The 23,191-nt window shown below is 37.6% G+C and overlaps 1 protein-coding gene across 1 annotated transcript in view; it reads left to right on the forward strand.

Moving 5' to 3' along the window:
- KCNH8 (potassium voltage-gated channel subfamily H member 8) overlaps window positions 1-23,191 on the forward strand; it is a 353,747-nt gene that overhangs the window by 316,843 nt on the left and 13,713 nt on the right. Inside the window, exons 12-15 of the mRNA XM_021678799.1 lie at window positions 5,215-5,253; window positions 9,109-9,467; window positions 12,170-12,276; window positions 14,859-14,935. Of these exons, the coding sequence (XP_021534474.1) occupies window positions 5,215-5,253; window positions 9,109-9,467; window positions 12,170-12,276; window positions 14,859-14,935 (582 nt within the window). The remainder of the gene's footprint in view (window positions 1-5,214; window positions 5,254-9,108; window positions 9,468-12,169; window positions 12,277-14,858; window positions 14,936-23,191) is intronic.

Consider the following 23,191-nt stretch of genomic DNA (forward strand, 5'->3'; position numbering starts at 1 on the left):
CGACTGCCTTCGGCTCAGGGCATGATCCTGGAGTCCCTGGATCAAGTCCTGCGTCCAGCTCCCTGCTCGGCGGGGAGTCTGCTTCTCCCTCTGACCCTCCCCCCTCTCATGTGCTCTCTCTCATTCTCTCTCTCAAATAAATAAATAAAATCTTAAAAAAGAAATTCTTTAGGGTTAAACCATTAAAATTCACTGAATTATTTGTACCTCATCATTACCTATTTATCCCAATTACTATGCTTCCCAAGGTCACATAGCTAATAAGTGAAAAGACTAGGAAAATCCCAGCTCTTAGCCACTATGCTATACTATCTCCTGAATGGGTCCTCTCCACCCCACCCCTGACACACAGACCTTTTATCATAATACACAGCGAAGAAGAGTTTTTGTGGTGTTTCCTATACCATAGTCTCAGTGGTTGAGCTCTCCAGAGCTAGAAAATAAACTCTAAATTCACATCTCGGTTATTTGATATGTGCTTTCTGCATCAGAAGTGATAGTATTTATGTAGAGGAAAAGAAGTCTCCTCTAAGTCTTAATAGTTTGTCTTGACCTCAAGGCTCAGGGTGAAATTAGAAAAGTTCAAAATCATCAGTTTTTTGATTAAAATCTCATTTCTGTTTCTAAGTTATACAACAAGCAAGGAAACATATTAGCTACTGTATTACCCACTTAGGGTTTCAGACCAGCTTCAAAAATGTCTTCTTTAGATTAGATGGTAGTGAACTCCTAGACTTTTTTTAGTTGAAAACAAGTGCCCCCTTATTCAAAGCCTATTCTTTCTCCAGAGCTTTCCAATTCCTCTTTCTGTCTTCCACCTGCCTTTGGTGTCATTTACTATTTCTTGGTACCTCCACTTAAGTCTACAAGAGAAAGAAGCAGATCAGAAATAAAAGTGAGACCTATTGACTTGCTACTTGCCATATCATACGACAATTATTTATGGTTTTATAAAAATGGGCCTTTTAACGATGTGAGTTACTGAGTTATGTGGGAGTATCCTCCATTCATACTCTATTTATCCCAAACAGCCACCAGTACTGGTAATGTTGTTGTCCAGAGAACAAGATAAAATATGTGATGATTCCTTTTTCTGAATGAGGACACATGTTCCTTCAATCTGCTTTGTGATTTAATCAGTGTGGCATTATTAACAAAGCAGAGGATATCATGAATCACTCAGAAAGAAGAGCCTTGTAATTTGCATCTCATTTCCCAATTGAGCAATCAGCTGTAGATAACATTCCTACCAGAGCACTTTAGTGTCTTAGGAGATTCCAGAGTTGAGAGGACATTTGCAGACTCACACAGGGGCTTGTAATTCCGACCTGCAAACCAAGTAAACCATGAGAATACCTTCCTTGGGCCACTGGTCCACTGGGTTACAGTTTAGGATTCCTAAGTCTCTGTGGTGGGTTCCATTCCCGTTTGCTTCCTTCCTACCTCCTAGTAGTTAACTTCTTGGTGGTTCAGTCTCTTGAAAAGATCTTGAGAGTAAGGAAAGCTTATCGGCAATGCCTCACTATTACTGAAAAACCAATCAGCTTCTAAAGGTGAGGCGTTAGCATCCCATGAAATCCCAAACCTTATTGTCATAGTACCGTTTGTCAGAATTCAGAGACACTTTAATCCGTGGGCAGAAATAGGTGAAACAAATCAAAGAGCTTGTAGCCCAGCTCAAAGAAAATCCTAAAAGCAAGAAAATTTACTACTGGGGAGTTTAGGAACTTAAGAAAAAAATAAGTTGAATGGCCAAGGTTAGGTATGAGCCTTTGAAAGCTCTTCTAAAATGTCTTCATTCAGTAACATAGACAACATTAAAGAATACAGTGGCATTTTTTACATCTATAATCACCATTAATTTTAGTACATTTGATTTCTCTTTGCAGTTCAAGCTCAATAGTAGAATTTTGAGACCTTCCTTACACAGTTCTTTTTTAAAAAGGACATTGTGAATTTGTTTTGCTTTTTTGTAGCAGATTGTCTGAGTAATAAGAGACCATTTTCCTTCTTCTGGTTCTCCATGCCAGTGAGCAGTGTTTTTTCAATGTAAGGGTCCTCCCTCTTGGTTCCCACTGGACTTACAGAGTGATAGAGTAAGTTAAGTGGTTAGGACCGGGGAATAAAAGAGGAAGAGAATTTATGCAGAAACGTTTTAAACCAACTCTGTATAGCTGAGAATGTGTTTCTTTCCTAGTCCACAAGGTTATAAAGCCTTACCTCATTTGTGATAATCTTGTGCCAAGACATGCCCCCGGTCTTTCTTGCCCACAGTTGGCTTCTTCTGTCCTGGCAAACTGAAGGTACAATTCTAAGATCTGAGTGGGTTGACCCTCAGCCTTCTTTATTTCTCTCAAGACTTTATTGCAATGACCTTCATTCCTTGTTTTATGTCTGATTTAGAACATTTTATCATCCCAACCTGTATTACTTCAGTCTTTTTTTTTTTAATCATCCCCATTAGAGATTACCAGCAGTTCTGTTGTCTAAAAGTTTTAAAAATTTCATGTGGGAGGGACTCAAATTGGATAAGACTGTCTTCCTCAAAACATCCAAAACCTTTGAGTCTTCCAGTTACTGGAACAAGAAATGAGATCTATAAACATTATCTATTCAAAGGTTGTATTGTGCATTTTTTTTTTCCCCATGGGGGTAGAATGTCAAGAATGCATCATTTTTCTGTAGAGATCTGTAACTCAGAAAAGGCTAACAAGGTGCTTGGGTAACTTAGTATCGTGAGATTTGGGTATCTGCTTTGTGGCAGTTATCAAACCTTATGCTAGATTCAGTTCCACAATATGTCAGGCATTTAGTCTTTCAGTTCAAGCAACAGCATGAACTGCTGGAGGAGGCACCTGAGACAACTTCTGATTCTGTGCAAGGAACACACACAGTCAGGGCACCGGGCGTCTGGTAGGGTTCTGCCAGAACTCTAACCTGATGCATGGATCGGGCAAGTCACCTCATCTCCCTGGATGGCAATTTCCACATGTCGAGGCAGAGTTGGACTAACTCAGTGGTTTCAACCTTGACCTGGGAACCTGGTCCTACCCACCACCAACTGTAGGAGACTCTCTGGAGTTGGTGCTCTGGAATCTGCTTTACTTAGGAATGCTTCTCAAACATTCTACTGTCTCCCAGGTTACAAATGATTGTAGCAGACACTCTTTAGGGTGACTTCTAGCTTTAAAATACTGGGTTTCCATTAAACTAATATTCTCTGCAATTGGCAGAATCTGGATCAGCATGAACTGTTGGTCAATAGAATGAATATATCATAGTACTCTTTTAAAATACATGCGCTTAATGCCATATGCAAATGAAATGACTTAATCAGAGAGCCTATCACAGTAGTGCTGGTTATATGATGGATACTTCTTACCTCTAGGATTGCGATGAAAATTGGTGGACATAATGGCTGGGAGCATTTTTCAGGATGCTTGTCACATAGTGAACACTTAATGAATTAATAGGTGATAGGATGATAATAGCAGTGATGTTGGTTATGAGTTCAAAGTATGCCCCATGGGCCAGCAACATCAGTATTGCCTGGGAGGTCATTAGAAATACAGAGTCTCAGGCTCTACCCCAGACCTCCTGAACCAGAACCTGCATTTTATAATGAAGTCCCCAGGTGATTTGTGTGCACATAAAAGTTTGAGAAGCACTGATACAGAAAAACAACCTTGGGATTCAGCAACTTGACAGAAGTCATGCTACCAGTAAGTAAACCAGGGAGCGAGGAGTCGCACCCAAATCAAAAGACGCTGAGACCAGTTTCTTTTTCCTACACCTCAGAGGGCACCTCTGACCTGAAGCTGTTCAGGCTTCCTAAATCCCACAGGGCTATTCGTTCTCTCATCCAGGCTGTAACTGAAAGTCTTTTTAAAACACATTTTTGTGTCTACCACAGTAGCAACGGCACTGTAATTTTGGTTTTCACATTTTTAATTATTCAGCTGTTTTATTTGTAACTATTTAGGGAATTATTACAAAACTTATGTCTACAATGCTTCTGATTAATGCATATTTAGGCAACTAAGCAGATGTAGAATGGGTTGACTTCCTTGATAAAATTAAACATTGATGAAACATGTATTTGCACAGCAATAATGACGCCAGCATTTGTATAAATAATAACACATCTATTTCCCTAATCATCTAGGAGGAAAAAAAAAAAAAACAACAACAACAGTGAGAGTTGGCAGAATTACCAAATATGTCTCACTTCCTAGGCAGATCATTTTTGAGTGTAAAGGTTTTTTTTTAATGTGAATAAAGTTATGCTAATTTATAGCATCTATTTACCACTTTAAAATGAAAGAAGTGTCTTTGCGCAAAAAACAATGTAGATGAGACCTGAAGCATGTTTCCAGGATATATCATAAGTTCCAGAGCTTCTTTGTCCAGCATGGAAAGCTGCATGTTTTATAATGGACTCCTCCACAGTACTGTAGTTTGATTTTATATAAGATGTAGTCTGAAACCCAGCTGAAGTAATTCTACAACACATATTTGTTTTTCACCTTTTAGCATCTCTGATATTGGGGTCTCTCTTATCATTGATGGCATGTCCCAATTTGATTGGCAGGATTTTCTTTCTTTTTGTAATCAATGGAATCTTAAATTTGATCAAACAGGAGATCAGGATCCCCAGTGAACTTAATTGTAGTCCACAAGAAACATCATGGTGAGGAAAACAAATGGGACAGAAAGGAGACATCACCCCCACCCGTATTCAAATAAGAAGGGGAGGTGAACAGATGGAAAGAAATCAGATTAAATAAGAAAAGATTCCATGGGTTTCTGTTTTCACAAAGCCAGAGGGAAAAATCACAGAAGACGTGAGAATTTAGCAGAAGGGCAGGAAAGAGGAAAAAGGGAGATGGAAAACAAAAGGGAAGCAAATAAAGCATCAAGATGGAAAATATAGCCAATACGTCCACTCTTTCGATCATTATTTCCTAGGTGTGACATTCAATTTGCTGCTCCCTTTTCTTAGTCTGCACACTGGTCAATAGAGCTCCCAGAAGCTGGGCTGAGGGAGGCTTTTTCTGCATCTTTTAGGAGGTGTTTTTCCTTCTGGCCCATCCAGGTGGATCCATCATCCCCCACACTTTCTCTCCCCTGTTTCCTACATTTTACCCAGTCCCAAACCACCTGGAAAGGCTTAAATGATCCTCACGACTTCTGTTTGTTTGTTTGTTCTTTCAGGTGATATCAAGATTATCAAACAAATCTACGGTCTCACAGGTATGGCTTTTTCCAAAGAGCAGAACATTTATCTAAAATCTGTAGGATTTCCAATAAATCTGCCTCCCACTTCAGGGTCTTATGTATTTATTTTCTAATTTCCCTGATACACTCACTTCCCAGTGAAATGTATTGATTGACTTTCTGGAGTTTGGAACAGAGAAGTATTGAAACTCATCTCTCTATTTAAGGGTTATATTGTCATTGAAAAGTAGTTGTCACCAGAACCTGCCAAAAGTAGTAAGATCCTGAGGTACTGATCTTGGAAGTACATTTATTATGTTTAAAATTAGTAGCCAAATGTTTTCTTGTAGGCTTCCAACTGATGGTGCAACATGAGTATCCATGACATATATAAAAAGAAATGGTTCAGAGATATTCTGGAAGTGGTTTCACTTGAACACTTATGGCAGTTCCAACTTCTAAGAATCCTCCAATTTCACAGAAAATTTTCCCAAGAAACAGTGATTTATCAGATTTATTACCTAGACTTGTACTACCAATAATCCTGTGACAGGAACCCTATGAAAAGCTCCTTGCCTTACTCAGTACTCTCCTTGAAGCAGAACCCAACACCTTTCACACACGTGTATGCACACAGACACACATACATGCAGAGAAACACATATCCAATTACATAACACATGTCAAAGACATTGATAATTTACTGAAGATAGCTGGGGCTGTGGGGGCACAAACAGGGTTTACTTTTAGTACTATTGAGAAACTTCTTAAAAGCCCTTAAAACAACTCAGTGCATTCAACCAAGTTTCTCTCTGGCAGTAGCTGTCTTTTCTTTCTCATCTCTACAAAATCCCTCCTCAGGAGCTGGCAAAATGTTATTATGTTTCAACTCTTCTCAACAGGCTGCCTTTTGTCACAACTATACCCCTTTTCCCCCAGGCCATTCCTATATTCTCTTTCTCATGAAGAAAAATTTAGCTTTCTTTTGGATTTTCCAATTTGAATTCCTCACCCCTTCATAGCACTCTGAAAATGAAGATCCCTTCTAAGAATGCAACATCTTTAACTTTCAAAAACATTATTGTGTATAATTAAGGTTAGGTTCATTTACAATAACAAAACCACTAGAATAATAGGGGCTTCAAGGCAACAGATATTTATTGCTCTCTTGTGGACAAGGCCAGAGGTGGGTGATATAACTGTGTCAGTAGGGTCCTGAGCTTTCTTCTTTTGGCTTCATTATCCTCAGTGCATGGCTTCCTTTTTTAAGATCTTCTCATTGTCTGAGATGGCTGCTGGAGATCTCTCCACTTTATCAATAGTCCAGACTAGAAACTAAAAAAAAAAAAAAAAAATGAAAGAGCAGCATAGAGGCTCCCCTCTTTCCAGACGTCTTCCTGAAAGTTCCTTTTAACCTGTCCACTTGCATGGTATCACCCCAGAACTTAACCTCATGGTCAAACCAACTGGCAAAGGAAGCAGAGAAAGGAGATCTTTGGGCAAGGCGCATTGCTAAAAGTTCTGTTAACTAGCAAAGAAGGGGAGATTATGTAAAAAGAGGTAACCAACACTCTGTAGCACCTGCCCTGAGGCAAATGTTTCCATTTTCTTCATGATCATCATCATCATCACAAGGGCAAGCATCTATTAAGTACTTCCACTGCACATTGCTAAGTGTTTTAACGTCCATTATCTAATATCTATTTCCTCACACCGTTCCCCGTTTACAGGTGAGGAAACAAAGGATTTAAGCAATTATATTACTTGACCAAGTAATAGGTAGTAAGTCTCAGGACTTCTAGGACTGTGTGACCAAAAGTCCATGCATTCAGCCACTAGACTTTTTTCTGCTTCCCCTGTAGTCATGACAGGTTTGATTGAATCTAGTCACCTGTGAGTTCGAAATGGCTATATCCCAGTAGAATGTCATGAGCTAAATTAGAGATTCTTTTGACTATGGGGATAAAAACCTCATTGCCCTCATGGAAGCATTTGTCAGGGGGAAATGAAAGAGTGGGTCAGAAGAGAAGGGGGAAATCTGTGGTCGAATTTTATGGCAGTGTATACATGAGTGAATCCAGCTACGCAAGGGAAGCAAGCGTTTCTGTGTAGATGGCCTGAAGAAAGTAACCAGCACTCTTGCATAGAGGCTGCATGTGGGACTAGGTGTTTAATAATCTAATACATTTGGCTCCTCTCTGCAATAATGTTAGGAGGAATAGTTAATTCTTCATATAAATACTGCTGGCTGCCTTGATCACAAGAGTCAATATCTAAGCAACTTGCCCAAGGTTCCAAGTCTCCATGATAAAATGGAAGTACAAACACTATAGATTATTAGTCAGAGAATTCTCCAGCAGAGCCTCCTTGAACCAAAGGAATGATTAAATCGCCAGTACAAATGTAAACAGAAGTCCAATTAAAAGAATTCACTCATTGTTTTTCATTTCTTTGATAAGTTTGCCCTGTTGTGTCTTTAACTGGGTGAACTAATTTTTCTGTTCTATGTTGCTACCAAACAAATGTTCCCCCACAATTCCACGTGGGTCCAACTTTTGTTATAAGCACAGAACTTTAAAATGCTGTGAAAAGCAAAAACAAATAAAAGCCAAACCATGACTATCCCAATAAAGAACTAATGGCTTCACCATTAATTAAAATAATCATATCTAGTTGGAAAGATGAGTCTAATGCCATTTCCTCAAGAAATTTTGAGCCATTAAGATTAAAATACAAGAAAGCTTCATGAGTAAACTAACTATTTTGCTTAGGTTGGCCTAAACTGAATGATTCAGACTATTGCCTGTAAAGTCACCACAGGTTCAAGTTCATTTTTTGTTGTTGTATCTATCATTATAACTGTTACAGGAAAATAAATATATACCAATAAACCAACTGTTTATTAAGATGAAGGAATAACCATGACAGCTCATGAGATTTAAATAGCACTCTTAGATCTGTTCAGTTTGTTGTCTTATTTCTCTTAGAAATTATTGATGAGCAGGTAGAAGCAATTGTATCCTCAAAAGAGAATGAGGCACAAAAAAATGAATGACCTTTGGAGCGGGGAACCCACATCTGGGGCAGAGCAAGTAACACCCATTCTGATAGTGACTCCATTGCAGGCCACTCGCTTAGCCTTTACTGTCCTTTCTGCCCTGCCTCTCCATCATTACCTCCATTGCCTTTACCCATCCTCTCCCTTGCTTTTTTTTAGTCCAAAAGTTTGAGTGACTCCAGCCAAGAGTCTAAGATGGGTTTAGCAAGACTTCTCCTTCCCTTTCCAAGGTTCTCAAGGGGAGCAGACCAAATGGTTTGCTCCATTTCCTGCCAACTGACGTCTGAGAATAAAAATAACAGGAAGCAGAGTAGTTGCAGATGCTGCTGATCTTACTCCATCTATGTTATCCAAAATAGGAAAGATTTTTATTCTCAAAGATAACATTTTTCTGGTTGATCTGCACATAAAGTTCCACTAAAGACCCTATGACTTTACAATAACAAGGCCTAAGACCTTCCTGTAAAACTGAAAATGTCCTAAGAGCATGTCACCATATACTATTATAGATGACAGGCTGAGTAAAATCTGGATGCAAACCAGGTAAAACGCACGTTTCACACAGCTCCCCACCAAGACAATTTAAAAAGACCAAGAGAGGCATTAACAGGCTGACACCAGGATAGCAAAGAGGGTAAACCTGGGGAATATCACAAATGGGGAGACACTGAACCCCTGAATAAATAATAGCAAAATCTGCAAAGTCTTAAGTTTTACTGAGAAGTAAGTTTCTAAAGGATTTGACTTTGCTTAGATGGGCCCACCAGCATGAATGATCAACCTCTCAAGCAGTCTTCGTGATCTGTACTAATCTATGTTATCCACTGATTTAGTCAGAGCCCAAGGGAAATGGCAGCATCAACAAAAGACTCCCATCCATTGTGGAAGATGAAGAGGAGGAGGAGGAGGAAGAGGAGGAAGAGACAGCCTCCCTCTCTCCCATCTACACAAGGGGAACATCCTCTGCACGCAGCAAGAAGGTTGGAAGCAATAAAAGCTATCTAGGCCTAAGCCTGAAGCAGTTGGCCTCGGGCACTGTGCCGTTTCACTCACCTAGCAGAATCTCCAGTTCACCTTCCCCCAAAAACAAACAGGAAACTGACCCCCATAACCAGGCTAAAAGGAAAGAGAGAAACTTGAAATTGCAGCTGTCAGCTTTGAATAGCGCTGGACCCCCAGACCTCAGTCCAAGGTAAGAATCACATCATGCAATTCTTTCCTAGTGAAAAAGCCTGCCTTTTGTCCAAACTAGTACCTAGCTAGTAAATTATCCAGCCTCCTGGGCCTCTCAACCACACAGGTTCCTAGCCAGGCTTCTTCAACTTTCCTGAATTTTGTGTGCAATTTTTGCTTCTACATGGAGGTGTGTACAGTATGAGAATAATTAGTGTTAGTTGTATTCTCAAAAGGGTCCATTAAATATTCAGAAGTCTTTCTCTACTCCTTTCATCCACTTAGCTCTACCTATTATTATAAGTGTGTATTTCTACATTGTAATTTTATAATTTATAGATTTAAGTGAAAATAAAAGATAGAACAAGGCCCATCGATGTGATTCCCTCAATGCCTGATCTTACCAAATGTTTTATGGAACAATAAGTTAAAATCATAAAGGAAATGAAGTGTTGATGTTCATTTTCAATATTATTTTCTTCATCATTGTGGACAACTGAAGCCTGGTTTTATTTCTGGCCTCTTCTCTATGTAACATGGAGTGGCTCTACTCTTAATTTTAAAAATTCACTTTAGGATTAACTAGAGGTGATTGAGAGAGTGAAAAATCCTGACGCAGATAATGTGAAAGGAGTAGTCTATGGTGAATACAAGCAATAGTAGAAAATCACATCATAGCTGAGTAATAAGTAGAAGCAAGAAAAAAAAATGGAACACTTCCTATGTGCCATGTTCTCTGCTAGGTAATTCCACATTCACTATTGCATTTAGTCTCCTCAGGAATTCAGGAGTCCTGGAAGGTAGTTCATATTATCTGTGCTATGAAGATATAAGAAGTGAACTATTTTGTCCAAAATCTCAGAGATTAAGATTGGAAATCTGGATTCAAATTCTGTTTTTCTACTTGTAAAGCAAGTGATATTTGTCAATATATTTAACTAGTCATTTGAAGGACACAATTTATCCATTTAGAGAGAATATTTTTAAAAATAAGCAAAACAGACTTAGTGAAAAGTAGGTGGACATTAAAGGTTCAGGAATTCGGTTGAGGATGGTAATTTGAAAACGTTGCCTTATTTGTCTCCTTCCTAAATTTTTAATAAGAAGAAAGACAATAAATTTTAAATAGGGGAAAATATATCAGAGATGGAAAAGAAAGGTTTATATACAATTGATCCTATGCTTATAAAAAGATTTTGAGAATATACATCAAAATGCTAACAGTAGTGGTGGATTACAGGTGATTTTTATTTTATAATTTTTGTTACTTGTATGTTTAAATTTTCTACAATAGACATAATATTTTTTAAATAATGAGTGGATTAGACATTATTTAGCAAGGAAAGAAGACTAGCCAGTCTTAATAGTCATTTATATGTAATTCTTTAACTCTTGGTTTTGTCCAGGTTCAGAGTAAAGGTGTCATCAAAGTTATTTAATGTGATGCTATAATCATTAGATTAAAACATTTTAATTCTAGATAGAGTGGTGATTTAATATGAATTCAGATAAGAGGACTTCTGTAGCTTAAGGCTTTGAATCCTAGAATAAATAAGATTCTAAATTCTATAGTATTTCTATCCAACGGAAATATAATATGAGCTAAAATTGTGAGCCACAAATGTAATTTTTTTTTACTGAGGGCTGATTTTATTTTACAATTCAAACTTACAGAAAAATGATAAGAACAGCACAAAGAAATCCCAATAACCGTTGCTCAGCTAGACAATTTGTTAACATTCTCTCCCATTTGCTTTTCATCTGCTCACTCTTGCTCATTCTCATTCTTTCTTCATTTTCTCTCTCATGGTCTCTTTGTTCTCTCCATTTCTCTATTCTTTTTTCTTTATTTTTATTTTATTATGTTATGTTAATCACTATACATTACATCATTAGTTTTTGATGTAGTGTTCCATGATTGTTTGCATGTAACACCTAGTGCAAATGTAATTTTAAATTTTCTAGTAGCCACATTTTTAAAAAGCAAAAAATAAAGTGAAATTTAATTTTTTTTTTAAGATTTTATTTATTTATTTGACAGAGACAGACACAGCAAGAGAAGGAACACAAGCAGGGGGAGTGGGAGAGGGAGAAGCAGGCTTCCTGCTGAGCAGGGAGTCTGCTTCTCCCTCTGACCCTCCCCCCTCTCATGTGTTCTCTTTCATTCTCTCTCTCTCAAATAAATAAATAAAATCTTTAAAAAATAATAATAATAATTTCAAATGTAAATAATATTAAAAATTTACTAATAAAACTATTTCCATTTTTTTACTCAAATCTTCAAAATCCAATGTGCATTTTATTCTTACAGCATATCTAAATTTGCTTGAGCCAAATTTCAGGTGCTCAGTAGCCATATAAGCCTAATGGCTACCATAATGGATAGCACAGCTTTAGAATATGTAGAATTTAGAAATTAAGACAGTATTTTTAAGTCTTCTAGAAATACTGGAATCCGGGGTGCCTTGGTGGCTTTGGTTAAGTGTCTGACTCGTGGTTTTGGCTCAGGGCATGATCTCAGGGTCATGAGATCGAGCCCTGAGTCAGGCTCCTCACTCAGTGGGGAGTCAGCTTGGGATTCTCTCTCTCCCTCTTCCACCACACGCCTCCATGTGCACTCACTCTGTCTAAAATAAATTAAAAAAATATTTTTTTAAAAAAGAAATATTGGAACCCATAAATATAAATGCACAACTAACCAATGTCCTTTATTTTAAACAGGATTGTTGATGGAATTGAAGATGGAAACAGCAGTGAGGAAAGCCAGACTTTTGAGTTTGGCTCTGAACGCATCAGGCCAGAGCCCAGGGTTTCCCCTCCTCTAGGAGGTAAGCTCTATATTTAGCCTTCTATCAAAGGGTGATATATCTTTTTAACTTGTAATGTTTAGCATAGGCACTTTTTTGCCTTCCCATTCTCTGAATATTTTCTATGATAGAATTTTACCAATGCCATGGAACAATTCAACTTGAGTTTGTGCCATCTCCAAGTTATTAAGATTAATTTGTAATTGTTCCTCCAAGCTAGATGTTCTGCCATTTACCAACCAAGGTAAATTGTCTGTCAGGAGACTCAAATTTCTGCTATTCATTAGAGGGTGACCTTGTTTTCTTATTACAAATGCAGACTAATCCACAAAAACAACATTACCCAGAGGAAAAGCTGTGTTGGTTGTACACTGTAGGAATATTGGTTATTTTTAACCAACTTATTGATTAGAGATTATGTACATGTATTTTGTCAGAGGATAAACAACTTCAGAAGGATGTAAGAAGGTTGGAAATGATGGAGACCTATGTGAGGCACTACCCTCTAGTGATGGTGAATTAATGTAAGGGTACCCCCAAATCTAACCCAGCCTCCTCTCTCTCCCTTGCCTTCTTGAGTTCATTGCCCATTAAAAGGAATATATCAACATAATGAAGGCCAGAAATGACAAGTAAATTCTAAAGAAGACACACCTGTAGTTAATAAAGAGAGAATAATGAGCAAGCATAGGCTATCCCAAACAATTTACCAGCAAACTACCAGATGAAAGGCTAGCAGTCCCCTGCCAACTCTGTCCTCCCCTTCCCACTCAGCTCTGGGATCCTTATGTCAGGCTCTATTACCGGTTAGTGAATACGTCCATGAACAAAGCCAAACCCAATAAAAAATTTTGAATGTACAGTCCTGGGTGTGTCTCCTTTTGGTAGAATACCAGTATTCCATCTCAATCAACAATCCCACTTCCTGGTACTTATCATCTTCTAGAGAAGTGGAAGGGTCCTTGTAAGTCTCTGGGGAAGGTGGGGGAGTGAGCAGAGGAAAGGAAGACAGGGAAAGAAGGGGTGCAGATGTCAGTTGACAATCCTGATTCATTCATTCAGTTGACTTCCCTGTGTTGATGTTACTCTGGGGAAAGAGGCACAGAAATCATAGTTATAGTCACACTGATGTATCTGCTATGAAAGCTGATGGTAGGTTCCAATTGTAAGTTTTCCTTATTGACTAACCTAGACCTGGAGATGATACACAGAGCCTCACCATGTCCATCCACCTATTTCTGGTCCCACCACCCTCTTAGCCTCCTCGTCTCCTTTCCCAACATCCAACCCAACACTCATCCACTCAAGCAACAAATTTTCTTGACTCTATCTCCTAAACCCTCAATTCTAAGACTTTGTATCCTTACTGCCGCCATACTTTTCTTTGCCACATCCATCTCTTGCATGCATTGCTACCAAAGTCTCTTCTGTGGTTCTGCTCTCCATACAGAGTAAATTTTTAAAAATACAAATTTATTCTTATAACTCTGATCCTATGCTTAAAACCCTGAGATGGCTTCCTGGTGCCCTTAGTGTGAAATCCAAATCTATTGCCTAATTGTTTTCTCTTTTCCCAGCTAGACTCTAAGCTCCATGAGGGTCAATTATATATATTTTTTTTCATTGCTCTCTCCTCTAAAGGAGATTTAGCTTATTGTATATGTTCTCCAGTCATTCATTGGATTAATAGATTAACTTTGCAAAATTCTTTGCAAAATGAGCTTATACTACTCTGCCATTTTGGATTGGTCTCAGTGACTTTTTTCTTCCACAACAACTTCTTTACCCGTAATTTACCAGAATTAGGGTATTAGGAGGGTCATATCATTTTATATAAATACATTTAAATAATAAATATAAATAAATTATATATATATTCCTTTCCACTCCAGCTAACAGCAATTCATCCTTTCCACTCCAGCTAGCAACAATTCATATATATATATATATGTATATATATATATATATATAATTCATTCCTTTACACTCCAGCTAGCAGCGATTCATCTATACTTTTGTCACTGACAGAAATAAATGTATTTGGAGGAGTAATGTAAAGAAAAAGTGGAGATAAGAGAATGAGGAAATGGGAGATAGTATCTTTTAGAGCAACAAGGGAGGAGATAGGAAACATGCAGTGGAGTTTAGCACCTGAAATAGAAGTGGGAAAATGTTCTCATGGGCACAGGAATTAATATTTGGGGAAAAAAGAGGAGGCAAAGAACACCCCTATTCTAGGGTTTAGGCATTGACTGTGATATATTTTTAGAGAATGGTCAAAAAAGAGAAACTCTGCCATCTTGGAACATGGTGGTGAGGAAAGGGGAAGTTCAGGGGAAAGGAAGATTTGCCATGGACACATCCAATTAGTGTGGTCACAGTCCCCACCATGATGTGTGCCTAGTTTCAAGGAGTGTATCAGGCACGATCCAGAGGATTACTAGAAGCATGTCCAATCCCAGGGAGACAGAACCTACAGTGCACAGGCGTCAGGAAAAGGTAAAGGTAGTAGCTTAGGCTTCCTTCTCCATTCCAACTGCCCCAATCCTCAAATATGAGGTTTATTGCTAATGGACTCATTCTGAGTGTGTTCCACTTTTCAGACCCAGAGATTGGAGCTGCTGTTCTCTTTATCAAAGCAGAGGAGACCAAGCAGCAAATAAATAAACTCAACAGTGAGGTATGGAGCTTTCTTTTTCTTTGGTCATGCTGGAATGGTAAGAGCTATAAATCCTAGTTACCAGCAAAAGCAGTATAATAGAGTAATTACAGGCATGTGCTCTGGTGTCAGACCACCATGGATGAATTCCCGCTAAGCCTCATATGAGTTATGTGACCTTTCACAAGTTACTTACCCTCTCTCATACTCTATTTCCCCATGTATAAGAAGAGGACAATAATTATGCCTGCCTTATGGCCCATGGTGAAATAGAGATAGTATAGGCAAATCATTTAGCATAAACACTAAATAAATGATAATTATACTAATTAGCATCATAAATGTATTGATACTTGATGTAACTGGTGCTTTTTCACTTTTTTCATGTAATTTTTAATGAGTTAAAGCAAGATAATTAATCCAAAGATGAATGCTATTTCTCAGAGTAATCAAATGGCCTGAAATGCTCTTCCTTTCCCTGACATATTTTTGCTGTGTAATTTTAAGCATTTTACCTCTCTGGATCTTATATCTATCCATGTAAAATCAGGTAATTTTTTAAACAACTTTATTAAAATATATTTTACATATCATAAAATTCACCCATTTCAAGTGTACAGTTCAATGATTTTTAGTAACTTTATTGAGTGGTTCAACTGTCACCATATCAGTTTTAGAACACTTTTATCACCTCCCTCCCCCGTACCCCCGCAACCCCCCGATGAGACTTCTCATTGCCATTTATGATTAATCCCTGTTCCCACATCCAGCCCTAGGTACCCACTTACCTACTTTTTGTCTCTTCTGGCCATTTCATATACATAGAGATGGTAATTTCTGAATCACTGTCCTAATTTGGGTGCCCTCCCAAAAAAAATTTAATTAAAAAAAAAACAGATTTGAGACAATTTGGATGCAAATAGTTTATTTGGGAGGTGGTCCAGAAAGCAAGGAGTAGAGAACTAAGACAGATGAGAAAGGAAAGCACATAAATAAGGGTGTGCTGATGAGATAATTAACTCTGTAAGCAGTTGGGGCTCAATCCTGCTGGGGACATTCAAAACTGTTCCCCATAAGACAAGGAAAGGGAACTGAGGGTGGTTCCTGAGACACTGACTCCTTAGCTCTTCATGCAGGCCTAGCTGCAGAGGAGACTCAAAATGTTCTTCAGACAGGAATATGCAGGAAGACCTGGACCTGTCTTTGATGACCTTCAGGGTTGGCCTAAGGAGAGGACAGGTGGACAGGCACAGACAGTCCCTTTCTAGGACTAAAGTTTTAGATTATCTGATGAGATCTTAGCAAAATGTAACCAGTTATTGACACTGATGAGATATGTGAAAAATGAAATCATATAATCATAATTAGTTTTTCTTAAACCTGTGTGTCTTCAGTTTAGTAAAGATTTACGAGTTATTACCATCTCTCCTTCTGCGCCCACTCTCTCTGGAAGTGTGATTGTTGCTAACAAGACTTAAGAGCTCCAGCGGGCAGACTAACAAGGTAGATAGGAATGGAAAACTAACCAGATTGAAACTCCTTAAATCACAAGGACTTGGCCATATACTGGATTATCTAAATAACCTCTTGTTAAAAATCCACCGAACCAAACCAAACAAAACAAACTAAATACCTTGTTGGAGAAACTTCTATTGAATAATTTCTTTTCAAATATTGTTCTTGGCTAAAAGCACCCATTAATACTGTTTGAATTCTTTTCCCTCACATTTGAGATCATTTCATGGTTTTAAGAACTGACTGACCAGTATCTTAGCTCAAAATACTGGAGTTAGTAATTATTCTGGGGAAAGAAATATATTTATATCTTCACCTTTTGGAATGTACATAATTTTCCCAAGTCACAGCTATAAATCCACACACTGTATGATTTTCCTTTGACAATGTGAGCTAGTGGTAGATACATTAAAACAGATAACCACTTGAAAAACAAAATATTTCCCCAGTGTGATTTGGTATTCATGATTGCTTTTCTAGTGAGATGACATAAATTTTTTTATCTTGCCATATATTGAAATAAAAAGGGCAAGTTAAAATACCATTGGTCCAATTATTCTTCCCTAAAGAATTAGTTTTTCCTTATAGGAATATCTGATTTCTTCATGGTTGAAGCTTAAGTAAAAAAATCTTATCCTTTACACATAATTTAATTTATACAGTCTTGACCCTTTGGTGCATTAAAACCCACTGACAGGCAGAATGAAAATACAAATTGGTTTCAAACTGTAAAATTATCTTCCTTCCAACCTCCTACTTGTTTTTTCCTCATATCTCCTATAATGTAGCAAAAAAAAATCTATCTTTTAAAATCCAAGCCTAATTTTTCCATTTCACTTGTGTCCTACTGCTCACCCATGTGATCATTTGATTGCTTTATTCTTCATTTATTCTATTCCTTGTTAGTAGTAAACAGAGAAGAATTGATAATGAACATGGGATGTACTGCATAATAGTAACTCTTTAATAAAAAGGTCAATCCCCAGTATATGTGGGCCGTGTCAAGTATTGTATCCAGTTTGAGAACATGGCAACAACCTCATTCTGATATTTGCTTAAACATTTAAGATATAAAGAAATTGTTCATTGATGTGTAGATTTCATAATTAGCTGGCTAAATACAGAACAAAAATCAGAAAAGGAATAATGTTGGTAATAACCTACATTCACAGAACAGTGAAGAGAGTTTAAAAGATGTAGGGCAGCAGCTAATATTAGAACGCTTTTGAAAACATTGCCATTGCTTTACGGCAACAAAGAGTGCAATTCTAAGGAAATTGTTTAAAAATAACAACAAACTGTCACCGTGGGGGCCATGGGCTGTGTAAGTCAAATGCCCCATTTCTGAAAAGGTCTGTAGGTAAGAGTTAGAATATTTCCTCATTTCTGAAATCTGGCTGGCCCAGAAAGTACTGTGGCGAAGCCGACAAGGGGAAGCCGCGTGCTCCACCGCAGCGGGCATAAGACATAAAACACACTAGTAGAGAGAGAACAAGCTTTGGAGAAAGAAAAATATTCAGATCTCTATTCATAAAATTAACTGTCTGATTTCAGCAAAGTGTTCACCTTCCCTAAGTTCAGATTTTTCTTCTCTCAAATGGTAATGATAAAATCTGCAATACAGGATTGTTGCAAAGACTTAATACCATATATAAAGCACCCAGCATGATGTCTTCTGTTAATAAGGGGTCAAATACTCATTTTCTCCTTATACAAGGTTATACCTCCGTTCAACAGAAGGCGACTCTCAAGTTAGCACCCCCTGCTCCCTCCTGCCCAGTGCAGAGTAGTAGGAGAGAATTAGTCTCAGTGCTTATGGGGGAGAAAATGAAAATGAATGGATTTACGGGAAACATTTGATCATGAAAATGACTACTTTTTACCTGAAACTTCTCTTTTGTTATGAAAATACTCAATATAAAATTAGAATAGAAAATGATAGGGCAGGGGCGCCTGGTGGCTCAGTTGTTAAGTGTCTGCCTTTGGCTCAGGTCCTGATCCCAGGGTCCTGGGATTCAGCCCCGTGTCACGCTGGCTCCTTGCCCAGCAGGAAGCCTGCTTCTCCCTCTCCTACTCCCCCTGCTTGTGTTCCCTCTCTCACTATCTCTCTCCCTGTCAAATAAATAAATAAAATCTCTAAAAAAAAAAAAGAAAATGATAGGGCAAAATGTTTATATTTTAGTGCATTTTAGCTAAATAGTTTGATGGGATAGGGTCACTGTATTAATGTAAAGAACACTTGCTCTGTAAGACTTAGAGATGTAAGGGCAAAGACACCCAGTATGTCACTTTAACAATGCTTAATCATTACCTGATATTATACTAAACATATAAATAGCAAAATGATTATGAAACTAGGCAGAAAAGAACCTGACAAGCTTACTGGAAACAAAATCATAGCCAAATCTTCATTTCAAAATGAAAGAATGCAGGTGGCTTGTTAAATCATCCTTGTTCACCAAAGGGCATTTTGGTTGGAATGCTCTGATCGCCACTTTTTAGCATTTTATTTTGTATGTACACAAAGGAACCAGTTAATATTAGACCATTTTAATCCACCCCAAATCTTAACTATATTCAGAAGAATGAAATGTATATAACATTTCTAAACAAAAAATGGGCTTTGTAGAAACAACTTACATTGACTTTTTAAAGGGAGAAGCCTGTCTTTTCATACTATTTATTAACTCTCTTTTTTTAAACAACTTTTTTGAGATATAATTAACATATCATATAATTCATCCATTTAAGTGTATAATTTGGGGATGCCTGGGTGGCTCAGTCGGTTAAGCATCTGCCTCCAGCTCAGGTCATGATCCCAGGGTCCTGGGATGGAGTCCCGCATCGGGCTCCCCGCTCAGCGAGGATTCTGCTTCTCCCTCTGCCTGCCTCTTCCCCTGCTCGTGCTCTCTCTCTCTCTCTGGCAAATAAATAAATAAAATCTCTATAAAAAACATTAAAAAAATAAAGTGTATAATTTGAAGGCTTTTAGTATGTTCATAGAGTTGTGCATTCATCACCATCATCAATTTTAAACCATTTTATTACCCCACAAAGAAACTCCATACCATACAGCAATCACTCATAATGCCTAAAGTTCCCCTACCCTCAGCCCTATGAATCTACATCCTCTGCCCATAGATTTGCCTCTTTTGAACATTTCCTATAAATGGAATCACACGATATGGTCCTCTGTGACTGGCTTTTGCCACTTAGTATAATGTTTTCAAGGTTCACCCATGTTGTGGCATGGGAGTACTGTATTTGTTTTTATCCCTAAGTAATATCCCATTGTGTGGATATACCACTTCTTGCTTATTCATTCATCAGCTGATGGACGTTTATGTTGTTACGACTTTTTAGCTAATATAAATGATGTTGCTGTGAACATTCATAAGACATTCACACAAGATTTGTGTGGACATGTTCTAATTTCTCTTGGGCAATTAAGTGGAATTGCTGGGTCGTATGGTAACTCTATGTTTAAACATTTGAGAAACTGCCAGACCGCTTCCCAAGGCAGCAGTCGCACTTTACATTCAGTAGATGAAGGTTCCAGGCTCTTGACTTCCTTGCCAACGATTTTTTATTTGTTATAAGACTTTTTTATTATAAGCATACTAGAGCGTATGAAGTGGTATTTCATTGTGGTTTTCACTTGCATTTCCTTGATAGCTAATAATATTGAGCATCTTCTCATGTGTTCATTCTTTGGAAAATTGTCTATTCGGATCCTTTACCCACTTTAACATTGGGTTGTCTCTTTTTTACTTAGTTGTAAGAATTCTGTATATATTCTAGATGCAAGGTATGATGTGCATTTTTCTTCTCCCATTATTGAAGTTGCCTTTTTGTTTTCTAAACATTTTTCTTTGAAGCACAGACGTATTAATTTTGGTGATACCCAGTTTATCTATTTTTTCTTTCGTTCTTTGTGATTTTGAGGTCACATCTACGAATTTGTATCATGAGATCAGTGAAGTCTCCTTCAGGCAAAGAAATAGAATCGCAGTAACGGAAGTTGCTCCTTACCTAAGAGTTGCTTTACTACTTTTCTAAATGGCTATGAAAATTTAGAGTCCTATTAATAATTCACACAGGGAAACCTACATGAGTAATACCTTATGGTACAGGGTAGTCCTCAGTCCTCTGAATTAGTGTTATTATTATATCTTCTTGTTGACAATTGGTTCAACCAAAATGCACTGACAGAATTGCCAGACAATTCCAAGATCTGACTGTACAATCTCTTTTCTTCTTCATCATGATCACATATGCATTCTTGACCATCAATTCTCAAAAGCAAAATTAAAAAAAAGGCTGTACATTCACTTTTTGACATAGAAAAACAAAATCCATTTAACTGCTGACAAACCATTCCGCATTTTTCATTTTAAAACATAAGTATTATTGATTATAATGCTACATTTTGTGGACATAGCTTTCTAAACTGGAATATACCCAACTATTTAATGATTTGCAGGATGCTTTTTGCTTATTTTCAGTTCTTGAGCCTATATGCATAGGTAGATTTGTACCTCTCATGAGAGATTTACTGATAATACATACATACATACATACATACCCTAAAGAATAGTGAGGATCTCCCAAAAGAAAAAAAAATGTGCCACTCAAAATTTATCCTGTGAAGTGTGAATTTAACATGGATATAGGTTTTAGATATTAGCTATTTTTGTCTTCCTGGCCTGTAATTACTTATATATAGGCCTCTTCTTATTTTGAGTAGAGGGACTAAATGGACATATCAGTAAGAGTTCAAGGAAGACCAATGCCACATTCCAAATGGACAATTTGAGCAGGGTTGAATAAAAGGAGTATTTACAAAGAAGTTAGCTGAGTGTAGGGAAACCACAAAGGATATTACTGTCCCTCCTACTGTGGGATAATAACAACAGAAGTTCACTACAACTCCTAGGTCTAAAGGTGTCAGAGTAGAGAGTGGTTACACAATAATGAGTCTGAGGAAGGTGGGTAGAGAAGGCCACCTGAAAGGAGCTGTGATCTTTTGTTGGGACCCTCTGTGACCTTCTGCCCACCTCAACCCTGCAGGGAAGCAGCCAGAGGAACATATACCCCGACCTCCCTCTCCTACCTCTCTTCGATCTGCTGATGTTCTACAATGGCCAAACCCAACCAGAAGCCAAAGAGCCAATGAGCCTGTTGATGGAATTCATACATGTCAGCCTCCAAGGAGCAGAACTGGTTGGAAAGTGGATCTATTCTAGGAATAAAAATGGGAAATATTCAGTAAAATGAGTTACTGTATATTCAAGCAAGTACAGAAAATGTCAAATGAATTTTAAACAATTGGTTATTAATTACTTATTACTAGTAATTAGTTAGTGGTAGCTAGTTATTAATTGGCTACTAACTGATAGCTTCAGAATAACTGGTTATTTTTTAAAAAGATGGATATGGGTGTTTCCCCACCCCTCCATATTTCCTAAATAATTTGTAAGTTGAAATATTTTTTTAAAGATTTATTTATTTTAGAGAGAGAGAGAGCAAGTGAGAGAGTGCACGCAGGGGGGAGGGGAAGACAGAGTCTTAAGCAGACTCCATGCTGAGCCCAGAGCCAGATGAGGGGCTTGACCATGAGACCCATGACTTCGAGACTACAACCTGAGCCAAAACCAAGAGTCTAGCGCCCAATCAACTGCACCACCCAGGAGCCCCATAAGTTGATAAATTTTTAAAAGAACATACCCCTCCACCACTTTCCATTCATCAATAGGAAAATTAAGTTCAATAATTGATCCAATCCAGCAGCTACAGATAGTATTAGAATTTTTTTATAGAATCTTATGGTTGGAAGGGATTACAAGGAACTTTTTCTTTCTTATCTTCCCCTAATACATGAATTTCCCCCTTTTAAAAATGCGAACATCATACATCTTTCAAAAGGGCTCTGATTCTGCCTCCAATCTCCTATTAATTCTCTTGATTCTTCCATGATGAATGCCAATTCTTAAGTCCCTTTTCTGAGCTTTAACACCCGCTTTCTAACCTTGCCATTCAGTATTTGCTTTTATAAACTTTTATGTTATTTTCATTTGTACATTTCTCCCTTCCCCAAGACTCTTGTAAACTTTGATTATATCTCAAAAAAATTCTGTGAATTGCCTCAAAATTATTATTATTGTTATTATTATTATTAATGTTGTTGTTAAAGTACTCAGACTTTACTGAAGTATAACAGAGAATGTTCTGTATATCAAGTAAGTCAATGTTCAGTACTAGAAAATAAGCATATATGAACTTGGAAAGGTTTGGGGATTTTTTCAGTCTTTTTTATTTTATTTTATTTCATTTTATTATGTTACGTTAATCACCATACATTACATCATTAGTTTTTGATGTAGTGTTCCATGATTCATTGTTTGCGTATAACACCCAGTGCTCCATTCAGTACGTGCCCTCTTTAATACCCATCACCAGGCTAACCCATCCCCCCCCCCACCTCCCTCCCCTCTAGAACGCTCAGTTTGTTTCTCAGAGTCCATAGTCTCTCATGGTCAGTCTTTTTTAGAGAACGATAAGACACCTAGATAAATGAGAACTAACACTTCCCATTTACTTGTGCCCAGTTAGAAATAAATGTCATAGATCAATACTAAATTAGTCAAACTTCCTTTTTATGCTTATATGACTATATGATAGGATAGAATTTGAAATAATCAATTTTTATAAATAACGGGTAAAAGAATTGTTCTGAAACAAATATTTAAGCAACCTCCTTTG

Source organism: Neomonachus schauinslandi, chromosome 1, assembly GCF_002201575.2.
Source record: "Neomonachus schauinslandi chromosome 1, ASM220157v2, whole genome shotgun sequence".
In the NCBI taxonomy this organism is placed as follows: domain Eukaryota; kingdom Metazoa; phylum Chordata; class Mammalia; order Carnivora; family Phocidae; genus Neomonachus; species Neomonachus schauinslandi.